This window comes from Chaetodon auriga, chromosome 16, assembly GCF_051107435.1.
Source record: "Chaetodon auriga isolate fChaAug3 chromosome 16, fChaAug3.hap1, whole genome shotgun sequence".
Taxonomy (NCBI): domain Eukaryota; kingdom Metazoa; phylum Chordata; class Actinopteri; order Chaetodontiformes; family Chaetodontidae; genus Chaetodon; species Chaetodon auriga.
The window spans coordinates 9283099-9309034 of NC_135089.1; the positions used below are offsets into that span (position 1 = coordinate 9283099).

At 41.8% G+C, this 25936-nt stretch overlaps 2 protein-coding genes across 2 annotated transcripts; both read left to right on the forward strand.

Annotated features, from left to right (window-relative positions):
- The first annotated feature begins 1619 nt into the window (after positions 1 to 1619).
- LOC143333728 (immunoglobulin lambda-1 light chain-like) lies at positions 1620 to 9042 on the forward strand. Its single transcript, XM_076751958.1, has 4 exons — positions 1620 to 1659; positions 1752 to 2076; positions 7685 to 7719; positions 8534 to 9042. Exons 1-4 carry the CDS (start codon positions 1620 to 1622, stop codon positions 8857 to 8859), a joined length of 726 nt encoding a protein of 241 aa, XP_076608073.1. The 3' UTR covers positions 8860 to 9042.
- Positions 9043 to 9893: 851 nt separating this feature from the next.
- On the forward strand, positions 9894 to 19491 carry LOC143334159 (immunoglobulin lambda-1 light chain-like). The gene is made up of 4 exons (XM_076752721.1): positions 9894 to 9933; positions 10026 to 10344; positions 18196 to 18236; positions 19005 to 19491. The coding sequence occupies exons 1-4, from the start codon at positions 9894 to 9896 to the stop codon at positions 19328 to 19330; spliced, it is 726 nt and encodes a 241-aa protein (XP_076608836.1). The 3' UTR covers positions 19331 to 19491.
- Positions 19492 to 25936: the final 6445 nt, after the last annotated feature.

Below are 25936 nucleotides of genomic sequence, written 5' to 3' on the forward strand. Positions count from 1 at the left end.
ACAACAAACCAGTCGTGTTTATCTTGATGTTGAGAAATAAGATGTCTTATCGATGTTGTTTTCTTGATGTCAGAGTGCCACCTGCTCCACCTCGCCTCATTGTCCCATTGCTCATTGTGATGGCTGCTGAGGTCATGTTCCTGATGCCCACTGTTTGGGGTCCATCTGTGAGAAAGTCCATGAATTCAGATCCAAAGGAAGGTCTTCAGGCTGAGGATCCACCTTCTATACCAGCTTCTGGTCAATGATTGTGTTGAATGCTGACTGGAACCAATGAACATTCTCATGTGGATGTTCTTGTTATCCAGATGCGACAGTGCAGGTGGAGAGCAGAGGAAGTGGCATTGATTGTGGACCTGTTGGTGCAGATAGGGGTCATGTGGGGTGGGGAGACAGGATTTGCTGTAATCCACGAACAGACACTCAAAGCACTGCATTGTGGTTGGTACAATTTCTACAGGAGAATCTTCACTGAAGCAGGACAATGCTTACTTTTTTTGGCACTCGGGGGATAGTGGTGGTCTTGAAGCACACAAGGACAACCACTTGGCTCATGGACATGTTGAAAATGTCGATGAGCACGTTGGTCAGCTGATCTGCGCTCATCCTGAGCAGTCATCCAGGAACAGCAGCCTTGCAGAGGTTCACTCTTGCGAGGGTTTGCCTGACGTTGACTGTGGACTGACAGAGTAGCTGGTCGTTCTGGGGGGGTACAGACATCCTGGTGGGTGTGTCATTGATGGCTTAGAAATGTGCATAGAAGTTATTCAGTGACCCTGGATGGGATGCTTGACACTCACATGCATGCGGTCTTGTAGTAAATGATGGCTTGCCTGGCGACAAATGCCATGTGTCATTTGTGTCACTTGTTGACACTTGGGTACCCTCATGACTGGACAGGTTGGCCTTTCCCTTCTGAGGGCTGCCATGTTTGTGCCATGCGACCATGCCACAGACTCTAAAAATAGTGGACAGAGCTTCCAGGTCTGAAGCGTGACGCCATTGTGGAAGTGCCTTAAACCTGTATTGTTTCTAACGACCAGCAGGGAACGACTCCACTGGCTGTGAAAGAAGTGTGATTGTACGTAAGCTTATGAGAAAATGACCCTACTTCTCCCTTGATTTATTACATCAGTAAACATTTTCTTAATAAGTTTCTGGTCTCAGTCACTTGTTTTAAGTAACACAAAAACAATCTGTTCTGTCAGCCACAGTTGAACAGTGACAAAGGAGAAATACTACATTGACCTGAAGGATCATGTCGATTCTGACATTTATGAAATTTGGAAAAGATGAATTGGAACAAACCGGATAAATATTCAACATCAACATCCTGATGCAGATTTTATAAAATCACTTTAATACAGTTAGAAACATGTAATAAAAATGAAGTGAAGTGTTTGTGAACAACAGAAGAGATTAAAATGTATGTTGAGAAACTCACAATCATGCTGCAGTGGATTAATGACTGAAACCAGTGTTGAGTGTTGAAACTCCTCCTCCTCCTCCTCTCCTCTCCTCAGTGTCTTTATAAGCTTCAGTCTCTCTTCTCCTCACACTCCAACCCTGCTCACCTCTCAGCTGGACAGTAAGGGACGTTTACAGCACACACTGACAACATGCTGGGGACCCTCTGCACTCTCATCACTGCTCTAACATGTAAGGAGGCTGACTTACTGCAGCTTTGAGCTCATGTTGGATTCATCAGTCTGTGTGTTTCTCTTGACTTCATGTCATCTTGTTGTTTCCAGGTGTGAGTGGTGTGACAGTGGTGACACAGAAGCCTCCTGTTGTGGCGCTGAGGACAGGAGAGACAGCCACCATGGACTGTAACCTGGGCACTGTCACAGGGAGTTATGTTTACTGGTACAAACAGATTCCAGGAGGAGTTCCTCAGTTTGTACTGAGGTTTTATCACAGCGATAGTTCTCCCACCTATGGCTCTGGTTTCTCGTCTCCAAAGTTCACATCTACTCATCAGTCAAAATCAGATTATCGTTTGATCATCAACAATGTGGAGGAGGGAGACTCAGCAGTCTATTACTGTGCTACATGGGACAACTCTGTGAATGAGTGGGTATCACAGTGATTTACACGGTGACAAAAACCTCCTCACTAAATACTTCTGCTTTTTGAGTCTTTCACTGGTATTGACTGGCAGTCAGCAAACAGCCACTGCTTTCTGTAACTTCCCCACACAACATTAAATCTCTTAAAATCTAACATTAATCCTGAGATCTATCTAGTGTTAGTTTGCTAAACGTAATCTTATCTTTGTAATTATTTAAAAAAGATTTCAATAATGAAAATTTGCAAAATGTTCTGGTTTCATGATTTAAATTCTCAAAATGTAATAAAACCTATTTTACAGAAATCTTCTGGTGCACATGTAGCCATGATTATTATACTGACACTTAGATTAAATTGGAGACCCCAACACTGCCCTCTGTCACTATAATCAACAACACGTGTCTGATATGAAACGTTCAAGTTTCTGGGATCCACAATCTCCCAGAACCCAAAGTGCACATCCAACATCACCACAATCAGTAAAAAGGCCCAGCAGAGGATGAACTTCCTGTGTCAGGTCAGGAAGTTCAACCTGCCTCAGGAGCTGCTGGTCCAGTTCCACACTGCAGTCATCCAGTCTGGACTCTGTTCATCCATCACTGTCTGGTTTGGATCGACCACCAAACAGGACAGAACAGACTGCAACAGACAGTCAGGACTGAAACATGTCCAGAGTCCTGTGTACACGTTACAGCTGACTCTGATTGTTACTCAGCACTGTTTATTGAACATATTGTCATAAACTACTGTGAGAGAAAACAATTCTGAAATCCAATGAAGTCACATTTAGCATCTGATCATCTTTACTTCATGTCTTTGAAATGAAACAGCACTTTAAAGAGAACATTTGTATCAACCCTGAGAATATTAGCACTGATGTAAAGGTCATCATCAGACCTGCAAAAACAACAGGAACAACAAAAAAACAAACTGGAACAAACTGATTTGTAGATAATAAGTGAACACAGATGAATCCTGTCATTTATTCATGACTGAAACCAGTGTTGAGTGTTGAAACTCCTCCTCCTCCTCCTCCTCCTCCTCCTCCTCTCCTCAGTGTCTTTATAAGCTTCAGTCTCTCTTCTCCTCACACTCCAACCCTGCTCACCTCTCAGCTGGACAGTAAGGGACGTTTACAGCACACACTGACAACATGCTGGGGACCCTCTGCACTCTCATCACTGCTCTAACATGTAAGATATTCTTCTCATTGCTTTTATAACTCAGATTTTCACACACAAACCTTTCACTCATGGATTTTTCTGTGTTTGTTGACAGATGTTGATGCAGTGATCGTGCTGACCCAGACGCCTGCTGTCCACACAGTTTCTCCAGGACAAGAGGTTGTTCTCAACTGCAAAACTGATTCTGGAAATTATGTCAGTTGGTATAAACAGGTTCCTGGTGAAGCTCCTCAGTATGTTCTGAGATTTTACTATTCAGACAGTTCACCCAGCTTTGGAACAGGATTCTCCTCAGACAGATTCAACTCTAAAGCCTCATCAAACACAGATTACCAGTTCATCATTAAGAGGGCAGAGGCAGGAGACTCTGCTGTCTATTACTGCAACACATGGGACAGCTCTGCTTCTGCAGCTGTATCACAGTGATTTACACTGTGACAAAAACCTCCTCACTAACGACTTCTGCTTTTTGAGCGTCTCACACATTTCCTCCGATAATAGATTCAAATAAACCCAGTGTGCAGTTGTTTCCAATAAAGTTGTGACCCTGTGTGAAACATGTTTTGAAGCAGAATGTGATGAATATTCAAAATCCCATGTTTTATTGAAAATAACACAAAGACAAAATATAAATGTTGAAATGGAGAAATTTCATTGTTGTCTGATTATGACATCCTCATTTAGAATTTGATGCCAGCAACAGCAGTGTCCCAAACTGTTTGGAAATCATTTGCTTTCAAACATTCAAATGCTCTTATTGGTTTTCCTGCCACATTGATTCAAGTATATATTTTGAAATTGACTGTATTTATGAAGCGTTTTTCTACTCTGACAACCACTAAAACAACACTACACTCGTCTGCATTCACCCATTCACACACATATTCACACGACCCGCCGAGGCCTCCTGCTCATTTTGAGCTTTTAACCATTCACACACACTCACACACCAATGGCACAGCACTGGGAGGAAACTGGGCTTTAGTGTGTTGTCCAAGGATACTTTGACATGTGGACTGCAGAGGCTGAGGAGTGAACCTCCGACCTTCTGATAGGTGGACTAACGTTCTACCTCTTCATACCTTTACTCATAATGTGTGTCATTCTTTTTACAAGTCAGACTTCAGCTCTTTGTGGTGTTCAAATTTCTTTTGTTGATCAAATGTTTGCAGGTGTAGCACATCAGCAACATTGATTTTATCACAATAACAAGGTAAAAATGTTTCACAGATCTCAGTTACAAGCAATTTACACACATCGATCTGAGCAGCAGCAAGATAAATCGCCCCATGGAGTCCAGACGCTGGTGATGGCAGATGACTCTGTTGACTGACAAGCTGATGATGATGATGAAACGATGAAAGTGAAGATCTGCACAGACTGGATGTGAGGATCTGATGAGAACAGCTGATATCTTCATTGACAGACCCTGACAACGTCAACAAAGACATCATGAGTGACCATGTCTGAGAACAGTGAATGTATAATCGCTTGAGCAATAATAATAATAATAATAATAATAATAATAATAATAATAATAATAATAATAACGTCTTAGCGATGTTGTTTTCTTGATGTCGGAGTGCCAGCTGCTCCACCTCCCTCTGTGCATTGTCCCATCATCTCTGCTGATGAGGCTCATCAGTTTCATGCCGTCCATAATATCTTGATAATATAAATGGAGTCATATTTGGTAGAGCAGTCACAAGTCATCAGCATGCTGCATGTACACATGTATCCATGCATATTTGTTCGGATCCTACTGACCTGTTCTCTCCTAGTGTGTCTCCTTGCCCTTTTCCTAGTGTTATTGTTGTCTGTCTGTTCTCCCCTGTCTGTGCAGCAGGTTGTTTCCCTGCACCCAGTCAGCTCCGCCCCCTCACCTGAGAGGCATGTTCCTGATTAGGCACAGTACTTAAGGAGAGAGCCCTCTCCCACCTCTTCCGGATTATTCCTCTGTCCATGGCTGTGTCTGGTTGTTCCCAGTGAGAACGCTAACTACCCTTTAACTGCCACTCATCATGTGCTCCTGTGTTTCAGTGCCTTCCTGCCGCTTCAGCGCGTGCCTTGCCTCAAACCCGCCTTGTCGGAGCTCCCTTTGTTCTCTCCCACTCCGTTTGATTGCGCCTTTAGTTTATTTATTCTCCACTCCTCACTGGTGCACTTTTTGTTGTTATTTATTGTTATTTAATTCTCGTTTTACTTGATTGCTGTGTTCAGGTCTGCATCTTTGAGTCCAAACTAATTTGTTAGGCAAAAGCTTCACAATATTATCACTTCATGGTTAAAAAGTAACCTGTTACATGAATCATTGAATACTTATTCAGCACAATTTGTACTTTAGATATTTCTTGATGTTCATTGTTGTTTTCTAGCTTTTTTCTCTTGTATGTACGTATACTGAAATGTTTATGTTGACCTTTGTTCAGCATTGTTCAGCTTTTTTTTTTTTTTACAATAATACTATTATTAATAATAAACGCATTGTGAGCCAGTAAAAACTTTACACTTTCATATATACCTTTCTTCAGCTTTGTTGTGTGAGCTTCGTGACTATTTCTGTGATCGTACATTGAAAGCAACAGAAAACCAAATAACTTGTGTTTAAACATGATTGTTACTGAACACTGTTTGCTGCTCATACTGTCATAAACAACTGTGAGAAACCATCAATCCGAAATCCAGCAACAAAATATTTATAATGTGATCCTATTTTTTGGTCTTTTGACTCAAAAAGCATCTTAAAAAGAACATTTGTACCACCTCTGAGAATATTAACACTGATGTAAACTCCTCCTCCTCCTCCTCCTCCTCCTCCTCCTCCTCCTCCTCCTCCTCCTCTTCTCCTCTCCTCAGTGTCTTTATAAGCTTCAGTCTCTCTTCTCCTCACACTCCAACCCTGCTCACCTCTCAGCTGGACAGTAAAGGACGTTTACAGCACACACTGACAACATGCTGGGGACCCTCTGCACTCTCATCACTGCTCTAACATGTAAGATATTCTTCTCATTGCTTTTATAGCTCAGATTTTCACACACAAACCTTTCACTCATGGATTTTTCTGTGTTTGTTGACAGATGTTGATGCAGCCAAAATGCTGACCCAGACGCCTGCTGTCCACACAGTTTCTCCAGGACAAGAGGTTGTTCTCAGCTGCAACATTCAGAGAGATGATGGATATTATGTCAATTGGTATAAACAGGTTCCTGGTGAAGCTCCTCAGTATGTTCTGAGATTTTACCATAGTCAAAGTTCACCCAGCTTTGGAACAGGATTCTCTTCAGACAGATTCAACTCTAAAGCCTCATCAAACACAGATTACCAGTTCATCATTAAGAGGGCAGAGGCAGGAGACTCTGCTGTCTATCACTGTCAAACATGGGACGACTCTGCTAAAGAGAGGGTATCACAGTGATTTACACTGTGACAAAAACCTCCTCACTAACTACTTCTGCTTTCTGAGTCCCTGACACATGAACTAATGCTCTCTATAACTACCCTACATGAGACTTTAAAAAAAACTACAAACTTGTTTCAGCAATCTCAATTTCATGTCAAAGTTTCGTCCAAATCTCTCTCAACACTGAACTTAATGAAATAATTAGATTCAGCATTTGTTGTTTTCTGCTTTTCATTTTATTATTTTCATTTGCACGAGACAAAAAAAACCAGCAACGACTGATAAACAAAGATAAAAAAGGAATTTGATTCATATTGTTGGGGATAAATATATGTGGTAAATATCTGTATTGATCAGTCAGTGGAAATGATGAATCACTTCTGTTTGTGGTCTCAGAGACTCCGTCTGTGAAACAAGATTAAATCCAATGGATTTGAATCAGCTCCATCTGTGTGATTGGTGCTGTCAGCACTTTTTATGCAGCATTTCACCTCCCAAACATCAAATCAGTCTCCATAAGTTCATGTTGTTGCAGTTTTATAACAGTCTGTTCATAAGAGGTCTAACAGGGAGTTTGACCTCTCAGACGCTGAATTGACCTCAAACATCAGAAATGTCACCATGTGTCAAAACATCTTTCACTTTTCTACACATTGAGTTTTAATGAGGTCATAAGAAGAACATATTGAGTATATTTGCACAGACAGCAGTGGGTCTGTGGGTCTCCAACAATGTCAACCAAACACAGGGTGAACACATCAATCAACTGCTTTGGTTGAATTTGGTTTTGGTTGAATTGACTGATGATATCTGGACTTTTAACATGTCCAGCACGAAAACAAAAGGATGCAGCAGAAGACCGAGAATCAGTCCTCAAGTCCAGCAGTGTTTGTGAACAGAAGCAGACTGATGAAGTGAACGAGATGTTGACAGTGAAAGTTGGTCTCAACAGGATGTTTCAGTTCCACTCCCCTCATCAGTGAGAGTCAGGAGGTTTTTGTACGGCCATGTGTACAAACTGAATCACTGTGGTATTCGGACAAGGCACCAAGCTGACTGTGACAAGTAAGTACTTTTTAACTGATCGCAAAACAAGACAGATTCTCTGTTTCTGAGTCAAACTCGGTGAAAATCATCAATTCATATCAGGCTGACTGTTTAGAAAGTCAAACATGTTGTTGAGTGAATTTCACTTTGACTTCTTTTCATCTGCTTTGATGCCAGACTGTGTCTTTGAGGACAAAGTAAAGATCTGCTAATGATCAAAATGTGTTAAATGATATCTACAAATACTCTGAAGTGTTTTGATGGCTGAGCAATTTTAACATTTGGACAAAATGTACAAAATTATTTTATTTCTTTTCAAGGCTGATGACACTTTTGTATCATTGTAAAACCAAATGCTAAATAATCTGTCAAATGTAATTTATTCTGTCATATCAATTGACTTTAATTTATTAATGTTTACTTACTAATCTTCCAAACTTTTAGGGAATTTTTAAGTTTTTTATGTGAATGAATACAGTTTTTTTTTTCTCTGGATGATTAGACAGACAACAGCAAAACAGCTAAATGACCACTGATTTACTGTCGTGCCATTTGTGAGACACAGAAAGTGACTTCATGAATTTTTTCAGTGTAAAAATGATCCTGAATGAATCCAAATATTTCTAAGTTTGTAACTGATCGACTTTGTTTGAAACAGGAAGAGTGCTCATATTTTAGGTGATGATTTCAAAATGTTTTCACTCATTTAAAATGCTTCACTTCTTCACTGTGTTTGTGGTATTGTTGAAGAAAACAGTGAAATAATCTGCTGCTGTCGTGCTTTGTATCAGTGATTCAGGTTATTTGATGAATGTCCTTGGTGTGTTTTCAGGCTCCAGCCTCCCTCCTCCTGTCCTCACAGTCTTCCCTCCGTCCCGTGCTGAGCTCCAGTCCAACAAAGCCACTCTGGTCTGTCTGTCCAGTCAGTCTGTGCCTTTTGCAGATGTGAGCTGGTTGTCTGGTGGGAGTCCAGTGAGCAGCGGGATCTCCACCAGCACCGCTGTTCAGCAAGCGGACCGGACTTTCCGAATCAGCAGCTCTCTGGCCATCCAGACGTCAGACTGGAACATGGATAAGGTTTACACGTGTAAAGTGTCTCTGGGCTCCCAGACTTCAGAGAAAAACATCGACAAGTCGCACTGTCCCACTGAAGAATAGCAGAGGAGCAGAATGAGCATTTCAAAGCTGCTTCTTTACTGTTTGTGCTGTTTGCTCATGACGAGGTTGACGTGTTAGAAAAGATGTGTCTGCATGCTTGTAATAAATGTTGTGACAGTGAGGTGGAGGTGTTGTATCAGCTTTGCAACTGCTGCGTTTGTCCAGACTCATTCAATAAAAAGTGAACATACAACAAACTGTGGACGACAAAAGTGTTTGTATTTATTTTTTTTCTTGAAAATATCTTTTAAAACAATAATGTTCATCAAAATGTTGTAACTGTTAGTAGATTTTATTTTTTCTCCTCATGTTCATCTCACATCTCATGAATCCAGGACACAGAGATAACAGACACATTTCTGTCTGATTATTACTTCAGTGTGTTTTCTTCAGAAAGCTACATTGTTATTAGGAGTTAATTTGAAATAAAAGCTCAACAGAGAGATTAATATCACCTTTTTTTGTTTTTAGTTGCTTGCAGTCGTTAAGACGTTACACAAATCAGATGAAATGAGCAAATGAAACTGAACGTTTATCCTCCGTCAGTGAAGCATCACCTCTCTGCTCCTCCCTCTCTTCCTTCCCAGGATGCACCTGCAGGCCTCCTCTGCTTATTTATAGCTGCATGTAAATGAAGAGGTCAAGTGTCAGCTCTCTGTGAAATCAGAGGGAACTCAATTCAATCCCTTTTATTAAGAAGTGAGCAAAGACACAAATCTGTGACAATAAAAGTGCAGGAAGTGCTCTTCAAATCATCATGTTGTCATATTTTGGGGTCGGGGGGAGACATTGTCTACAGAGACAATAATGGAGACAGAAAAGACTTTTCCCTTCACAGAAGATAAGAGAGCAAGAAATGTGCCAAAGCATGCAGATTGAAGCAAAGCTCCTCCTCCTGTCAGTCACTCTCAGTTTCAGTGTTGTCTTAAATTGCTCCTCCAGCACCTCCTCTCCTCATCCTCCAAACCCTCTAATCTGTCAGCAGGAAGCTCACTTTCCAAGTTCCAAGGCCATTCTCAGCACACACTGACAACATGCTGGGGACCCTCTGCACTCTCATCACTGCTCTAACATGTAAGGAGGCTGACTTACTGCAGCTTTGAGCTCATGTTGGATTCATCAGTCTGTGTGTTTCTCTTGACTTCATGTCATCTTGTTGTTTCCAGGTGTGAGTGGTGTGACGGTGGTGACACAGAAGCCTCCTGTTGTGGCGCTGAGGACAGGAGAGACAGCCACCATGGACTGTAACCTGGGCACTGTGACTAACAGTGCTGCTCGATGGTACAAACAGATTCCAGGAGGAGATCCTCAGTTTGTCTTAGATGTTTATCACAGCTGGAGCTCTCCAAGCTATGGCTCTGGCTTCTCGTCTCCAAAGTTCACATCTACTCATCAGTCAAAATCAGATTATCGTTTGATCATCAACAATGTGGAGGAGGGAGACTCAGCAGTCTATTACTGTAAAACATGGGACACCTCTGCAACTGCAGCTGTATCACAGTGATTTACTCTGTGACAAAAACCTCTTCACTAAATACTTCTGCTTTCTGAGTCTCTGACACATGTCCACTGATAACAGAGCCACAAACAAGCCCACTGTAACATCCCACCATGTACAATAATTTGTTTTCAAAAATACAATTTTGTTTTCTTTGCCCAAGAATGTACATATTTCTAAGTATGTTGCATCCATTCTTTTATAATAATATTTTTATTGAAGAAGTGAACCAGTAAAACATTCCACCTTCATCCAGAATCAGTTAATCAGGATTCACACCTGGTGCTGTGTTCATATTTTCTTTTCTCTCTTTTTTTTCGTTTATTGAATGGAGTTATGATACATATTGAAATGGAATTAAAAACTTCCAACCAATAAGTGTGTAATGAGGGGCACGACCACAACATATGGATATAGGTAGCAGGTGCCTGACGACATCTGTCACACCTGGGATCAACATCATCATAAATCTTAGTCAGCCTGACTTTGGTGAAGTGGACGCGATGCTGAATTTTACACTGGGTCAGACCATGTCTCGAGCAGATAGATGAGGTGTGAACCTGTTACGGCCCTGGCCGTATTGTGCTATGTGTTTGTTCCTGTGTGGTCCTGTGGCGTCTTTTTGTCCGGTTCGTGTTTTTGTGTGTGAGTGTGTGCTCTTCTTTTTTTTTGAGCAGCTGTGCTGGTCCTGCCCTCCTCCGTAAGCCAAGTGGTGTCGCTCTCCGATTGGTCCCTGCTGCAGCATCCAGCTCTCTTAAACCAGGGATTTCTCATTCGCCGGGGGACTCGGCTTGACAGCAGTGGCTCCCTTGTTTCTGGCGTTTTTGAACTAAAGAACTTTGTCCCCAGATCTCGGTTGTATATTGTGGTAGAGTTAGATTTGGTAGTGTGGTTTCTGGTGGTGGGTTTTGGATCTTCTTCAGGTTTTGGTTGGTCGTTTGTAACACTGTATATAGTTAGCACTATTTTGTTTTGTTTTGGCTGTGGCCCTTTTTTACCTGTACATCAGGTCTCTTTTTGTTAATACCAATAAATTGATTGTTTATCATTGAACCTGGTTTTGGTCGTAGAATATTTGTTGATTTGGAGACAAAGTTTGTTTTTCTGTCACTCTTTTATGTTGCGTCTTGGCTCCCCTAGACTGGGGCGTAACAGAACCCGACGCAAAATCAGATCCAATGCTCCTCAGAAATCTCCCCCACGTCGTCTTCCCACTGAGTTCTTAGCCGGCGTAGAGAAACTGGGCGCAATGAGATAATAAGGTTATATAAATGTGACACCACACCCTCAGCAGAAGAAGGAGGAGACAGAAAAGAATCAAGTGCTGAGGCCTCAGGAAGACCTGGAAAGTAGGAATTAAGATTGTTAACAAAACTACGGATCTGCAGATACCTAAAAAACTGTGAATTTGGTAATGAAAACTTGTCGCGCAGCTGCTGGAAGGATCCAAATACATTTTCAATATCTAACTCACTAAGCGTCTGAATGCCTGAATTTGACCAGATAGAAAATGTTCCATCAATCAAAGATGGATGAAACATAGGTGTTCATATTTTCTTTACTCACTAAATGTTGTGGGGGTCTGGTGGACCAGCAACATTGTTGTAGATTAATAGATAGAAAGATTGTTTTGTTTGTTCTATTTTCATATAGTTAAATGTTTATGTTGACCTTTGCTCAGCTTTGTCCTGAGCTGTTTGTCTATTTCTGTGTATGTACATTGAGAGCAGCAGAAAACCAAATTCATTGCATGTGTAAAAATACTTGGCCATTAAAGCTGATTCTGATTGTTACTGAACACTTTTTACTGCTCATACTGTAAAAAACAACGGTGAGAAACCATCAATCTGAAATCCAGCAACATCATATTCATCATCTGATGATGATGATATTTCTTTGTCTTTTGACTCAAACAGCATCTTTAAAAGAACATTTGTACCACCTCTGAGAATATTAACACTGATGTAAACTCCTCCCCCTCCTCCTCCTCCTCTTCTCCTCTCCTCAGTGTCTTTATAAGCTTCAGTCTCTCTTCTCCTCACACTCCAACCCTGCTCACCTCTCAGCTGGACAGTAAGGGACGTTTACAGCACACACTGACAACATGCTGGGGACCCTCTGCACTCTCATCACTGCTCTAACATGTAAGATATTCTTCTCATTGCTTTCATAGCTCAGATTTTCACACACAAACCTTTCACTCATGGATTTTTCTGTGTTTGTTGACAGATGTTGATGCAGTGATCGTGCTGACCCAGACGCCTGCTGTCCACACAGTTTCTCCAGGACAAGAGGTTGTTCTCAACTGCAAAACTGATTCTGGAAATTATGTCCATTGGTATAAACAGGTTCCTGGTGAAGCTCCTCAGTATGTTCTGAGATTTCACTATTCAGACAGTTCACCCATCTTTGGAACAGGATTCTCCTCAGACAGATTCAACTCTAAAGCCTCATCAAACACAGATTACCAGTTCATCATTAAGAGGGCAGAGGCAGGAGACTCTGCTGTCTATCACTGTGAAACATGGGACAGCTCTGCTTCTGCAGCTGTATCACAGTGATTTACACTGTGACAAAAACCTCCTCACTAACTACTTCTGCTTTCTGACCTGCTGATAGTGAAGCCATCAGCCACTGTGATCTGTGATGTTTTAAAGAGAAACACTGCTCCTGTTTCAGCTGATGATTTTTCATTGTTGTTTCTTTTTTACATTTTTTTCTTATCACTCATTATAAAATAATCAAGATTTTAGATATAATTATCAACAATAATGTTAAAATTCCTTCCTGATATCAATCCTCTGGTGCACATGTCGTGATGATGTTACACAAACACTTGTTTTAAATTGTAATCAAGTTCCATTTTCCGTCTTCATTGACAGGTCCAAATTTCATCTGCTCACCAGAAGTTAAAAACACGAAAATCTCTGTCATGTGCAGCTAAAACAAAACAAAATGAAAATATTTGATTCACCTGGCAACATGTCTATAGATTGTTTGATTCATGAAAATGTTTCACAGGAGTTTGCTCAAGACAATGAGGGAAGGACCCAAATGCAGACAGTCCAGACAGACAGGGAGAGGTCAGTGATTTATTGTGAAAATAGAGGTGCAAAAGCTCATTGAATCAGAAGACAGACAAGGGTCAAAACCAGGAAAGCAGCCTGAACAGACTTATTCAAAGGGATTAGGAAGAGAATCACAAGTCCATGGATCAGGCAGACGGTCAGGTTGGAGGTCCAGGTCCAGGTCCAGGTCCAGGTTCGGGTAGCAGGATACAGGTTGAGGGTCATTATCGCTAGAAAGCAAGGAATGAAACAACATTAACAATCTGGCCAAAGACTGAGAAATGGGGGCTGTTAAGTGGAGCGACATGCTGATGAGGGAAATGGAGAACAGGTGAGCAGGTTGGTGAGGAGAGTCAGGTGACTTCCATGGAAAAACATGGGCCTGGAGGAAGTGAGACGTGGCTGGAGACAGGGGCCGAGGACAGAATGAGGAAAAGGACAACTGAGGCCGACATTGAGACAAAAGTAAAGAGAACATTAATGAGATGAGAACACAAGTGGATTTAACAGTCAAAGGACACATCTGTGAGTGTGAAGCCCCGAACCAAAGCTCAATGTTTTCCCTGCATGTCTGATGAAAAATCTCACTGTTTAAGATCCAATATCTTCTCAATGGATTCACCTGATTTTTCTGGCTTTAGATGTGAAAATAATTTACATGAATCCCACTTGATGAGACAAGCACTGAAGCTAACTGCTGCACAGCTGTCACAGAAACAAACAGTTAACAGATGAACCCGACAACAGCTCACTGACATACACAGATTCCTCACTTCTGAACTTTGCTGATTTGACTCCATCAATGTGCTGCATCACCATGAAGCCTGAGCCCATGAAGACTGGAGACAGGTGGAATCACCTGGAGTCTACAAGCTGCTGCTGGTGGAGGAAAGCCAACAGGTGGAGGATGGAACCTCTCAGTTGAATCACTGGGATCATCCTGAGGGAGATGGAGGTGACGGGGAGGTGCTGGATTGCACAAACAAAGGTGTGAAAGACAGAAACACGGTGAATTATTTAAAGGACAGCATCCGAGGAGTGATTGGCTCGAGGTCCTTCAGCAGAGAGATCATTGGCCAGATGTGGTGATTGTGTATGAAATGGATGTTGAGAGTGAGGCAAAACAGAAGTGACGGAGTCGAGAGCAGAACAGAACAGAAATAAATGAAACCAGTGTGGAAACTCCTCCTCCTCCTCCTCCTCTTCTCCTCTCCTCAGTGTCTTTATAAGCTTCAGTCTCTCTTCTCCTCACACTCCAACCCTGCTCACCTCTCAGCTGGACAGTAAGGGACGTTTACAGCACACACTGACAACATGCTGGGGACCCTCTGCACTCTCATCACTGCTCTAACATGTAAGATATTCTTCTCATTGCTTTTATAGCTCAGATTTTCACACACAAACCTTTCACTCATGGATTTTCTGTGTTTGTTGACAGATGTTGATGCAGTGATCGTGCTGACCCAGACGCCTGCTGTCCACACAGTTTCTGCAGGACAAGAGGTTGTTCTCAACTGCAACATTCAGAGATATGATAATGTTTATGTCTACTGGTATAAACAGGTTCCTGGTGAAGCTCCTCAGTTTGTTCTGAGCTTTGACTATGAGGACAGTTCACTTGAATTTGGAACAGGATTCTCCTCAGACAGATTCAACTCTAAAACCTCATCAAACACAGATTACCAGTTCATCATTAAGAGGGCAGAGGCAGGAGACTCTGCTGTCTATCACTGTCAAACATGGGACAGCTCTGCTTCTGCAGCTGTATCACAGTGATTTACACTGTGACAAAAACCTCCTCACTAACTACTTCTGCTTTCTGACTCTCTGACACTCGTCCACTGATGATTGAGCGACCAAACAAGCTCAGTGAAAAATTGTGATAATTTTGCATCCATTCTTTTGCAATGAAAAATAAACAAGCAAACAAAAAAATGAAGAAATGCACCAGTAAACACATTCCACTTTCATCCATAATCATTAAGGGTTTTTTTTGTTTGTTTGTTTGTTTGTTTGTTTGTTGCACAAGTCATGATTCAAACCTTTTGTCTCTTATCTCTGGTGCGACAAAGGAGCTGGTGGGGAAGTTCAGCAGGTGAAAAACACCAACTACAACTATTTCAATCCAGGGGGAGGACATGGAAACTGTGCAGGGTTCAAAGTGTGCAGGAGGACACTTGGACACCAAGCTGGACTGGACTAAGAACACAGAGGCTGTGTACAAGAAGGTCCAGAGCTGACTCTACTTTCTGTGGAGGCTCCGGTCAGTCAGTGTCTGCAGTCCTGTGCTGAGGATGTTCTAGCAGGCTGTGGTAGCCAGAGCTGTTTCCTTCACTGCTGTTTGCTGGGGCAGCAGGGTGAGGGCAGTCGACACCAATAGAATCTGCCTCATGTTGAGAGATGGACAGCCGAAGCACGAGGTCCTGAGGTGGCTCCAGGCTCCATTTCAGCTCTGATCTGCTCTGCTGGTTTAATTAAATTATCACCTGTTATCGTGAAGAAGTGATGATTGTTTCACTTCCAGCTGCAGTAACTATAACAGTAATCTGATTCATGAGACAAACCCCAACATCAACTGATAAACAGTTTGAATAAAACATTTCTCTTCATGTGTTTGGACTATTAGGAAACATGTTTGTGTGGTGGAAAGAAAATTTATACAAGTGAAAATACTGAGATTAGAGGTGAACATTTACCTCCACATGTTCTTATGAGAGAAGAACGTTTACTTCACATACAACGATGAAAGATGAACATGAACTGATAAACTGATGATGATCTGACTGGAGTTAAAAATACTCATCAAAGGACATCAACACACCTCCAAACACCATCAGTTCATAAACATTAAGGAGATGAAATCTGAGATTGTTGGTATGAAATGATTCATTGACACAAACAAAATTTATTTTATCTGTGACTGAAACCAGTGTTGAAACTCCTCCTCCCCCTCCTCCTCCTCCTCCTCCTCCTCCTCCTCTTCTCCTCTCCTCAGTGTCTTTATAAGCTTCAGTCTCTCTTCTCCTCACACTCCAACCCTGCTCACCTCTCAGCTGGACAGTAAGGGACGTTTACAGCACACACTGACAACATGCTGGGGACCCTCTGCACTCTCATCACTGCTCTAACATGTAAGATATTCTTCTCATTGCTTTTATAGCTCAGATTTTCACACACAAACCTTTCACTCATGGATTTTTCTGTGTTTGTTGACAGATGTTGAAGCAGCGAAAGTGCTGACCCAGACGCCTGCTGTCCACACAGTTTCTCCAGGACAAGAGGTTGTTCTCAACTGCAACATTCAGAGAGATGATAATGCTTATGTCTACTGGTATAAACAGGTTCCTGGTGAAGCTCCTCAATATGTTCTGAGATTTCACCATAGTGAAAGTTCACCCACCTTTGGAACAGGATTCTCCTCAAACAGATTCAACTTGAAAGCCTCATCAGACATAGATTACCAGTTCATCATTAAGAGGGCAGAGGCAGGAGACTCTGCTGTCTATTACTGTCAAACATGGGACAGCTCTGCTTCTGCAGCTGTATCACAGTGATTTACACTGTGACAAAAACCTCCTCACTAACTACTTCTGCTTTCTGACTCTCTGACACATGAACTAATGCTCTCTATAACTACCCTACATGAGACTTTAAGAACAACTGAAAAGCCAGTTTCATTAATCTGATCTTGACCAATTTCATGTAAAGGTTTGTTCCAAATCTTTCTCAACACGAAAATTAACAAAATAATAAGATTTAGCATTTGTTGTTTTCTGATTTTCATTTAATTATTTTCATTTGCACGAGACAGAAAAAACACCAACGACTGATAAACAAAGATAAACAGAGAATTTCATTCCTCCTTTTGGGGATAAATATATGTGGTAAATATCTGTATTGATCAGTCAGTGGAAATGATGAATCACTTCTGTTTGTGGTCTCAGAGACTCCGTCTGTGAAACAAGATGAAATCCAATGGATTTGAATCAGCTCCATGTGTGTGATTGGTGCTGTCAGCACTTTTTATGCAGCATTTCACCTCCCAAACATCAAATCAGTCTCCATAAGTTAATGTTGTTGCAGTTTTATAACAGTCTGTTCATAAGAGGTCTAACAGGGAGTTTGACCTCTCTGACGTTGAATTGACCTCAAACATCAGAAATGTCACCATGTGTCAAAACATCTTTCACTTTTCTACACATTGAGTTTTAATGAGGTCATAAGAAGAACATATTGAGTATATTTGCACAGACAGCAGTGGGTCTGTGGGTCTCCAACAATGTCAACCAAACACAGGGTGAACACTGTTACAGGACAAAATCCACAGCCTGATGAGTTCAGTACAGCAGGAGCCATTTTTGTGAGTAATTATGTCTCTGACATTATATCAACTGCTTTGGTTGAATTTGATGGTTTGAAGACGACTTTTGGCTGCAGCGAGTTAAACAGAAAATGACTGTTATCCCATCCCTGCAGTCAATAACAGCCAACCAAGTTCAGCTGCATTGTCTGAATGATTTTCCTCATTGACATTGGACTGAATTGACTGATGATATCTGGACTTTTAACATGTCCAGCATGAAAACAAAAGGATGCAGCAGAAGACTGAGAATCAGTCCTCAAGTCCAGCAGTGTTTGTGAACAGAAGCAGACTGATGAAGTGAACGAGATGTTGACAGTGAAAGTTGGTCTCAACAGGATGTTTCAGTTCCACTCCCCTCATCAGTGAGAGTCAGGAGGTTTTTGTACGGCCATGTGTACAAACTGAATCACTGTGGTATTCGGACAAGGCACCAAGCTGACTGTGACAAGTAAGTACTTTTTAACTGATCGCAAAACAAGACAGATTCTCTGTTTCTGAGTCAAATTCGGTGAAAATCATCAATTCATATCAGGCTGACTGTTTAGAAAGTCAAACATGTTGTTGAGTGAATTTCACTTTGATTTCTTTTCATCTGCTTTGATGCCAGACTGTGTCTTTGAGGACAATGTAAAGATCTGCTAATGATCAAAATGTGTTCAATGATATCTACAAATACTCTGAAGTGTTTTGATGGCTGAGCAATTTGAACATTTGGACAAAATGTAGAAAATTTGATGATTTCTTTTCAAGACTGATGACACTTTTGTATCATTGTAAAACCAAATGCTAAATAATCTGTCAAATGTAATTTATTCTGTCATATCAACACTAAATTATTGAGTTTATTGATGTTTACTGACTAATCATCTACAGTTTAGGGAATTTTCACAGTTTTTTATATTAGTGAATATAGTTTTTCTCACGTGTTATTTGTGAGACACAGAAAGTGACTTCATGAATTTTTTCAGTGTAAAAATGATCCTGAATGAATCCAAATATTTCTACTTTTGTAACTGATAGACTTTGTTTGAAACAGGAAGAGTGCTCATATTTTTGGTGATGATTTCAAAATGTTTTCACTCATTTAAAATGCTTCACTTCTTCACTGTGTTTGTGGTATTGTTGAAGAAAACAGTGAAATAATCTGCTGCTGTCGTGCTTTGTATCAGTGATTGGATTTGGAGTTATTTGATGAATGTCCTTGGTGTGTTTTCAGGCTCCAGCCTCCCTCCTCCTGTCCTCACAGTCTTCCCTCCGTCCCGTGCTGAGCTCCAGTCCAACAAAGCCACTCTGGTCTGTCTGTCCAGTCAGTCTGTGCCTTTTGCAGATGTGAGCTGGTTGTCTGGTGGGAGTCCAGTGAGCAGCGGGATCTCCACCAGCACCGCTGTTCAGCAAGCGGACCGGACTTTCCGAATCAGCAGCTCTCTGGCCATCCAGACGTCAGACTGGAACATGGATAAGGTTTACACGTGTAAAGTGTCTCTGGGCTCCCAGACTTCAGAGAAAAACATCGACAAGTCGCACTGTCCCACTGAAGAATAGCAGAGGAGCAGAATGAGCATTTCGAAGCTGCTTCTTTACTGTTTGTGCTGTTTGCTCATGACGAGGTTGACGTGTTAGAAAAGATGTGTCTGCATGCTTGTAATAAATGTTGTGACAGTGAGGTGGAGGTGTTGTATCAGCTTTGCAACTGCTGCGTTTGTCCAGACTCATTCAATAAAAAGCAAACATTCAAAAACTGTGGACAAGAAATGTGTTTGTATTTATTTGTTTTCGTGAAAACATCATTTAAAACAATAACGTTCATCAAAATGTTGTAACTGTCAGTAGATTTTATTTTTTCCTCCTCATGTTCATCTCACATCTCATGAATCCAGGACACAGAGATAACAGACATATTTCTGTCTGATTATTACTTCAGTGTGTTTTCTTCAGAAAGCTACATTGTTATTAGGAGTTAATCTGAAATAAAAGCTCAACAGAGAGATTAAAATCACCTTTTTGTTGCTTGCAGTCATTGAGACGTTACACAAATCAGATAAAATGAGCAAATGAAAGTGAGTTTTCATCCTCCGTCAGTGAAGCATCACCTCTCTGCTCCTCCCTCTCTTCCCTCCCAGGATGCACCTGCAGGCCTCCTCTGCTTATTTATAACTGCATGTAAATGAAGAGGTCAAGTGTCAGCTCTCTGTGAAATCAGAGGGAACTCAATTCAATCCCTTTTATTAAGAAGTGAGCAAAGAAACAAATCTATGACAATAAAAGTGCAGGAAGTCCTCTTCAGATCATCATGTTGTCATATTTTGGGGTCGGGGGGAGACATTGTCTACAGAGACAATAATGGAGACAGAAAAGACTTTTCCCTTCACAGAAGATAAGAGAGCAAGAAATGTGCCAAAGCATGCAGATTGAAGCAAAGCTCCTCCTCCTGTCAGTCACTCTCAGTTTCAGTGTTGTCTTAAATTGCTCCTCCAGCACCTCCTCTCCTCATCCTCCAAAACCTCTAATCTGTCAGCAGGAAGCTCACTTTCCAAGTTCCAAGGCCATTCTCAGCACACACTGACAACATGCTGGGGACCCTCTGCACTCTCATCACTGCTCTAACATGTAAGGAGGCTGACTTACTGCAGCTTTGAGCTCATGTTGGATTCATCAGTCTGTGTGTTTCTCTTGACTTCATGTCATCTTCTTGTTTCCAGGTGTGAGTGGTGTGACGGTGGTGACACAGAAGCCTCCTGTTGTGGCACTGAGGACAGGAGAGACAGCCACCATGGACTGTAACCTGGGCACTGTGACTAACCATTATGCTTACTGGTACAAACAGATTCCAGGAGGAGTTCCTCAGTATATGTTGTTCTTTTATCACGGTGATAGCTCTGTATTTTATGGTTCTGGTTTTTCGTCTCCAAAGTTCACATCTACTCATCAGTCAAAATCAGATTATCGTTTGATCATCAACAATGTGGAGGAGGGAGACTCAGCAGTCTATTACTGTGCTACATGGGACGACTCTGCTAAGGAGTGGGTATCACAGTGATTTACACTGTGACAAAAACCTCCTCACTAAATACTTCTGCTTTTTGATCATCTCACACATTTCCACTGACAATAGAGTCAAATAAATCCAGTGTGCAGTTGTTTCCAATAAAGCTGTGCCCCTCTGTGAAACATGTATAGATGCAGAATGTGATGAATATTCAAAATCCACATTTTATTGAAAATAACACAAAGACAAAATATGAAATGTTGAAATGGAGAAATTTCATTGTTGTCTGATTATGACATCCTCATTTAGAATTTGATGCCATCAACAGCAGTGTCCCAAACTGTTTGGAAATTGGGTTGTAACATCCCACCGTGTAATATCGTGTAAAATCATGCTCTTATTGGTTTTCCTGAGACATTGATTCAAGTATATATTTCAAAATTGACTGTATTTATGAAGCGTTTTTCTACTCTGACAACCACTAAAACAACACTACACTCGTCTGCATTCACCCATTCACACACATATTCAGACTACCTGCTGAGGCCTCCTGCTCATTATGAGCTTTTAACCATTCACACACACTCACACACCAATGGCACAGCACTGGGAGGAAACTGGGCTTTAGTGTGTTGTCCAAGGATACTTTGACATGTGGACTGCAGAGGCTGAGGAGTGAACCTCCGACCTTCTGATAGGTGGACGACCGTTCTACCTCTTCACACCTTTACTCATAATGTCTGTCATTCTTTTTACAAGTCAGACTTCAGCTCTTTGTGGTGTTCATATTTTTTTTAATTGATCAAATGTTCGGGGGTGTAGTGATCAGCAACATTGATTTAAAACAATATTATTGTAAAAATATTTCACAGATTTGAGATAAAAGCCTGACTGCATGACTCTGTTGACTGACAAGCTGATGACGATGATGAAATGATGAAAGTGAAGATCTGCAAAGACTGTGATGGGGAGGTGGAGGGGTGTACATAACGACAGCAGGAAAAAACTTGGACAGAGACAGCAGCGGGATAACAGGCTAACAGTGAAGGTGTGTCACTGTGCTGTGGGACAGGTGAGGATCTGCTGACTCTCATTGTTACTGAACACTGTTTACTGCTCATACTGGAATAAACAACTGTGAGAATCCATCAATCTGAAATCCAGCAACATCATATTTATCATGTGATCATATTTTCTTTAAGCCTTTGGACTCAAACAGCACCTTAAAAAGAACTTTTGTATCACCCCTGACAATATTAACACTGATATAAACTCCTCCTCCTCCTCCTCTTCTCCTCCTCCTCAGTGTCTTAAAAGCTTCAGTCTCTCTTCTCCTCACACTCCAACCCTGCTCACCTCTCAGCTGGACAGTAAGGGACGTTTACAGCACACACTGACAACATGCTGGGGACCCTCTGCACTCTCATCACTGCTCTAACATGTAAGATATTCTTCTCATTGCTTTCATAGCTCAGATTTTCACACACAAACCTTTCACTCATGGATTTTTCTGTGTTTGTTGACAGATGTTGATGCGGTGAAAGTGCTGACCCAGACGCCTGCTGTCCACACAGTTTCTCCAGGACAAGAGGTTGTTCTCAACTGCAACATTCAGAGATATGATGGATATTATGTCCATTGGTATAAACAGGTTCCTGGTGAAGCTCCTCAGTATGTTCTGAGTTTTTCCTACGGGAGCAGTTCACCCAGCTTTGGAACAGGATTCTCCTCAGACAGATTCAACTCTAAAACCTCATCAAACACAGATTACCAGTTCATCATTAAGAGGGCAGAGGCAGGAGACTCTGCTGTCTATTACTGTGAGACATGGGACAACTCTGCTTCTGTAGCTGTATCACAGTGATTTACACTGTGACAAAAACCTCCTCACTAACTACTTCTGCTTTCTGACTCTCTGACACATGTCAACTGATAATAGAGCCACGAACAAGCTCAGTTTAACATCTCACCATTTACAATCATTTGTTTTCAGACATTTAAATGCTTTTATTTGGTTTCTTCCCTCAAGAATTGAATTGAAGACAAGTCCATATTTCTGACTTTTTTGCATCCATTCTTGCACAATAATAATAATAATAATAATAATAATAATATTAATAATAATAATAATTCACCATTAAAAACACTCCACCATCATGAATAATAAATGAAAGCAGCACTCAGACAAAGGCTGGTGATGGTTCAACACAGTTTGTGTAGGAATTGGGAAAGGTGAGATGAATTGATGGTGACCTAAGCTGGAGTTTACGGTGGAGTGTGTCAGGTGAGTCAATGGCTGGCAGACAGTGGACAGAGCAGAGCTGAACGACAGAGCAGGTAGAAGCACAGCAGGCACAGAGAGCTGAGCTGTTGGCTGTAGAGTGGACTGGTGAGATGCTGAGCAGGACAGACAGACGGAAATCACAGAGAATGAGTGAACCTGAACACAGGTTAACACAGGATTAATCACAGATAGAAACAACACGAGCAATCACAGAACTAGAGCTCGACTTGGCCGCAGATTTAGCAAACTGAAGGATCTGGAGACGAGTGGCTGAAGAACCAGGGTTGATGTTGTGCAGGGTTGATGAGTTGACGGGCTGCAGGTGAGCGGCTTGGAGCAGGTGTGTCTGCTGAACAGCAATCAGGAAGTGAGGAGCAGAGGAGAGCTCCGACCACAACACATCCACAGACAAACACACAGAGAAACAAAGAGGGGAGCACAGGAGACACGAGGTCAGGGAGAAAACACAGGAAACACCAGGAATAACTGAACTTCATGAGGTCACAAAAACATTGATTTTAAACACAAACTGTTGAACCTGCATTTACAAAGTGGACACAACATGTTCCCACTTCTGTCCTCTGGTGGGCGCTACAGAGCTCTGTACACCAAAACAACCAGACACAAGAACAGTTTCTTCCCACAGACCATCACTGATGAAGAGTCAAATCAGTCACATGGTGTCAGAAACAATCACTGTGCAATAACCCTGAAACACTAAACATCCACAGAACCTGAATTATAAATGAAGGATTTCAGAGTTTCAACATTTTTCTCACAAAAACATATCAAATACAAACCTGAGCATGCTGCATACACACATGTATCCATGCATATTGTCACTTCATGGTTATAAAGCAACCTGTTACATTAATCAATTAATTAGTTAACTTCTACCGCTGCACCATCGAGAGCATCCGAACCAACTGCATCTCAGTATGGTACGGCAGCTGCACAGCCTCCGAGCACAAGGCCCTGCAATGGGTGGTGAAACCGTCCAGTAGATCAGCGGTGCCCAGCTAACTGCTATCGAGAACCTCCAGTGCAAGCGGTGTCGAAGAAGGGCACGCAGCATCAGCAGAGACAGCTCCCACCTCAACCATGGACTGTTTGCCCCCCTCCCATCTGGTGGGAGGTTCAGGAGTCTCTGTTCCTGTACCAGCAGGCACAGGGACAGCTTCTTCCCCAGAGCTGTTACCCTGCTGAACTCTGTCCCCCAGCAGCCTCCCCTCTAATCCCCACCAGCCTCCCATTGATGGACACTGACGCCTCCCTCTAACCACCTTGTGGTATAGTTTCATGGTAATTACTTGCACTGATATCATACTGTTTATACTTCATGCCAATTACACTACCTGTATGTATTTATAGTTTGGGTATTTTGACTATTTGCGCTTCTGGTTTGATGCTAAACTGCATTTTGTTGTCTATGTGCTGCACTCTGACGATGACAATAAAATTGAATCTAATCTAATCTAATCATTCAATACCTATTCCAGCACTATTTATAATGCAGACATTGCTTGATGTTCATTGTTGTTCAAACAGCAGCTTAAAAAGAACATTTATACCACCACTGTGAATATGAACACTGATGTAAACTCCTCCTCCTCCTCCTCCTCTCCTCAGTGTCTTTATAAGCTTCAGTCTCTCTTCTCCTCACACTCCAACCCTGCTCACCTCTCAGCTGGACAGTAAGGGACGTTTACAGCACACACTGACAACATGCTGGGGACCCTCTGCACTCTCATCACTGCTCTAACATGTAAGATATTCTTCTCATTGCTTTTATAGCTCAGATTTTCACACACAAACCTTTCACTCATGGATTTTTCTGTGTTTGTTGACAGATGTTGATGCAGCGAAAGTGCTGACCCAGACGCCTGCTGTCCACACAGTTTCTCCAGGACAAAAGGTTGTTCTCAACTGCAACATTCAGAGATATGATAGTAATAGTGCTGATCTCAGTTGGTATAAACAGGTTCCTGGTGAAGCTCCTCAGTATGTTCTGAGCTTTTACTATTCAGACAGTTCACTTGAATTTGGAACAGGATTCTCCTCAGACAGATTCAACTGTAAAGCCTCATCAGACATAGACTACCAGTTCATCATTAAGAGGGCAGAGGCAGGAGACTCTGCTGTCTATTACTGTGAGACATGGGACGACTCTGCTCAAGAGGACGTATCACAGTGATTTACACTGTGACAAAAACCTCCTCACTAAATACTTCTGCTTTCTGAGTCACTCACAGGTCTTGACTGACAGTCAGCAAACAGTCAATGCTTTCTGTATTTTCCCCACAGAAATATTTGCTAAATATAAACAATATTCACATGTGCAAAGGCAGGTCATGAGTTATTACACTGTTATAAAACTCACTGTTAACAGAAAATACTATTTTAGTTTCACAAATGAATGAAGTTTTTCCAAGAAATTAATAACAGGACTCATTATTAATATGGATCATGCTAAGTTGGTGAGAGGACAATTTACCAAGTGTGATCAAACTGAGATAAGGGATAAACAGTTGTGTTTACTCCAGCTTCTCATTTTCTACCTGTCAGATCACAAAGTTCCTGATGAACAGGAAGCAGCAGGTGAGACTGGAGAAAATCTCATCCTGCTGTGGCGTCCCTCAGGGATGTGTGCTCTCCCCACTGCTCTTCCCCCTCTACTCCAACGACTGCACCTCAGGACACTCGTCTGTAAAACTCCAGTAGACTGCAGACGACACAATGACCATCGACCACATGACGCTGATGAGTCTTCATACAGATGGGAGGATGGACAGCTGGTCCTCTGGTGGGATCCACAATCTCCCAGAACCCAAAGTGCACGTCCAATATCACCACAATCAGTAAAAAGGCCCAGCAGAGG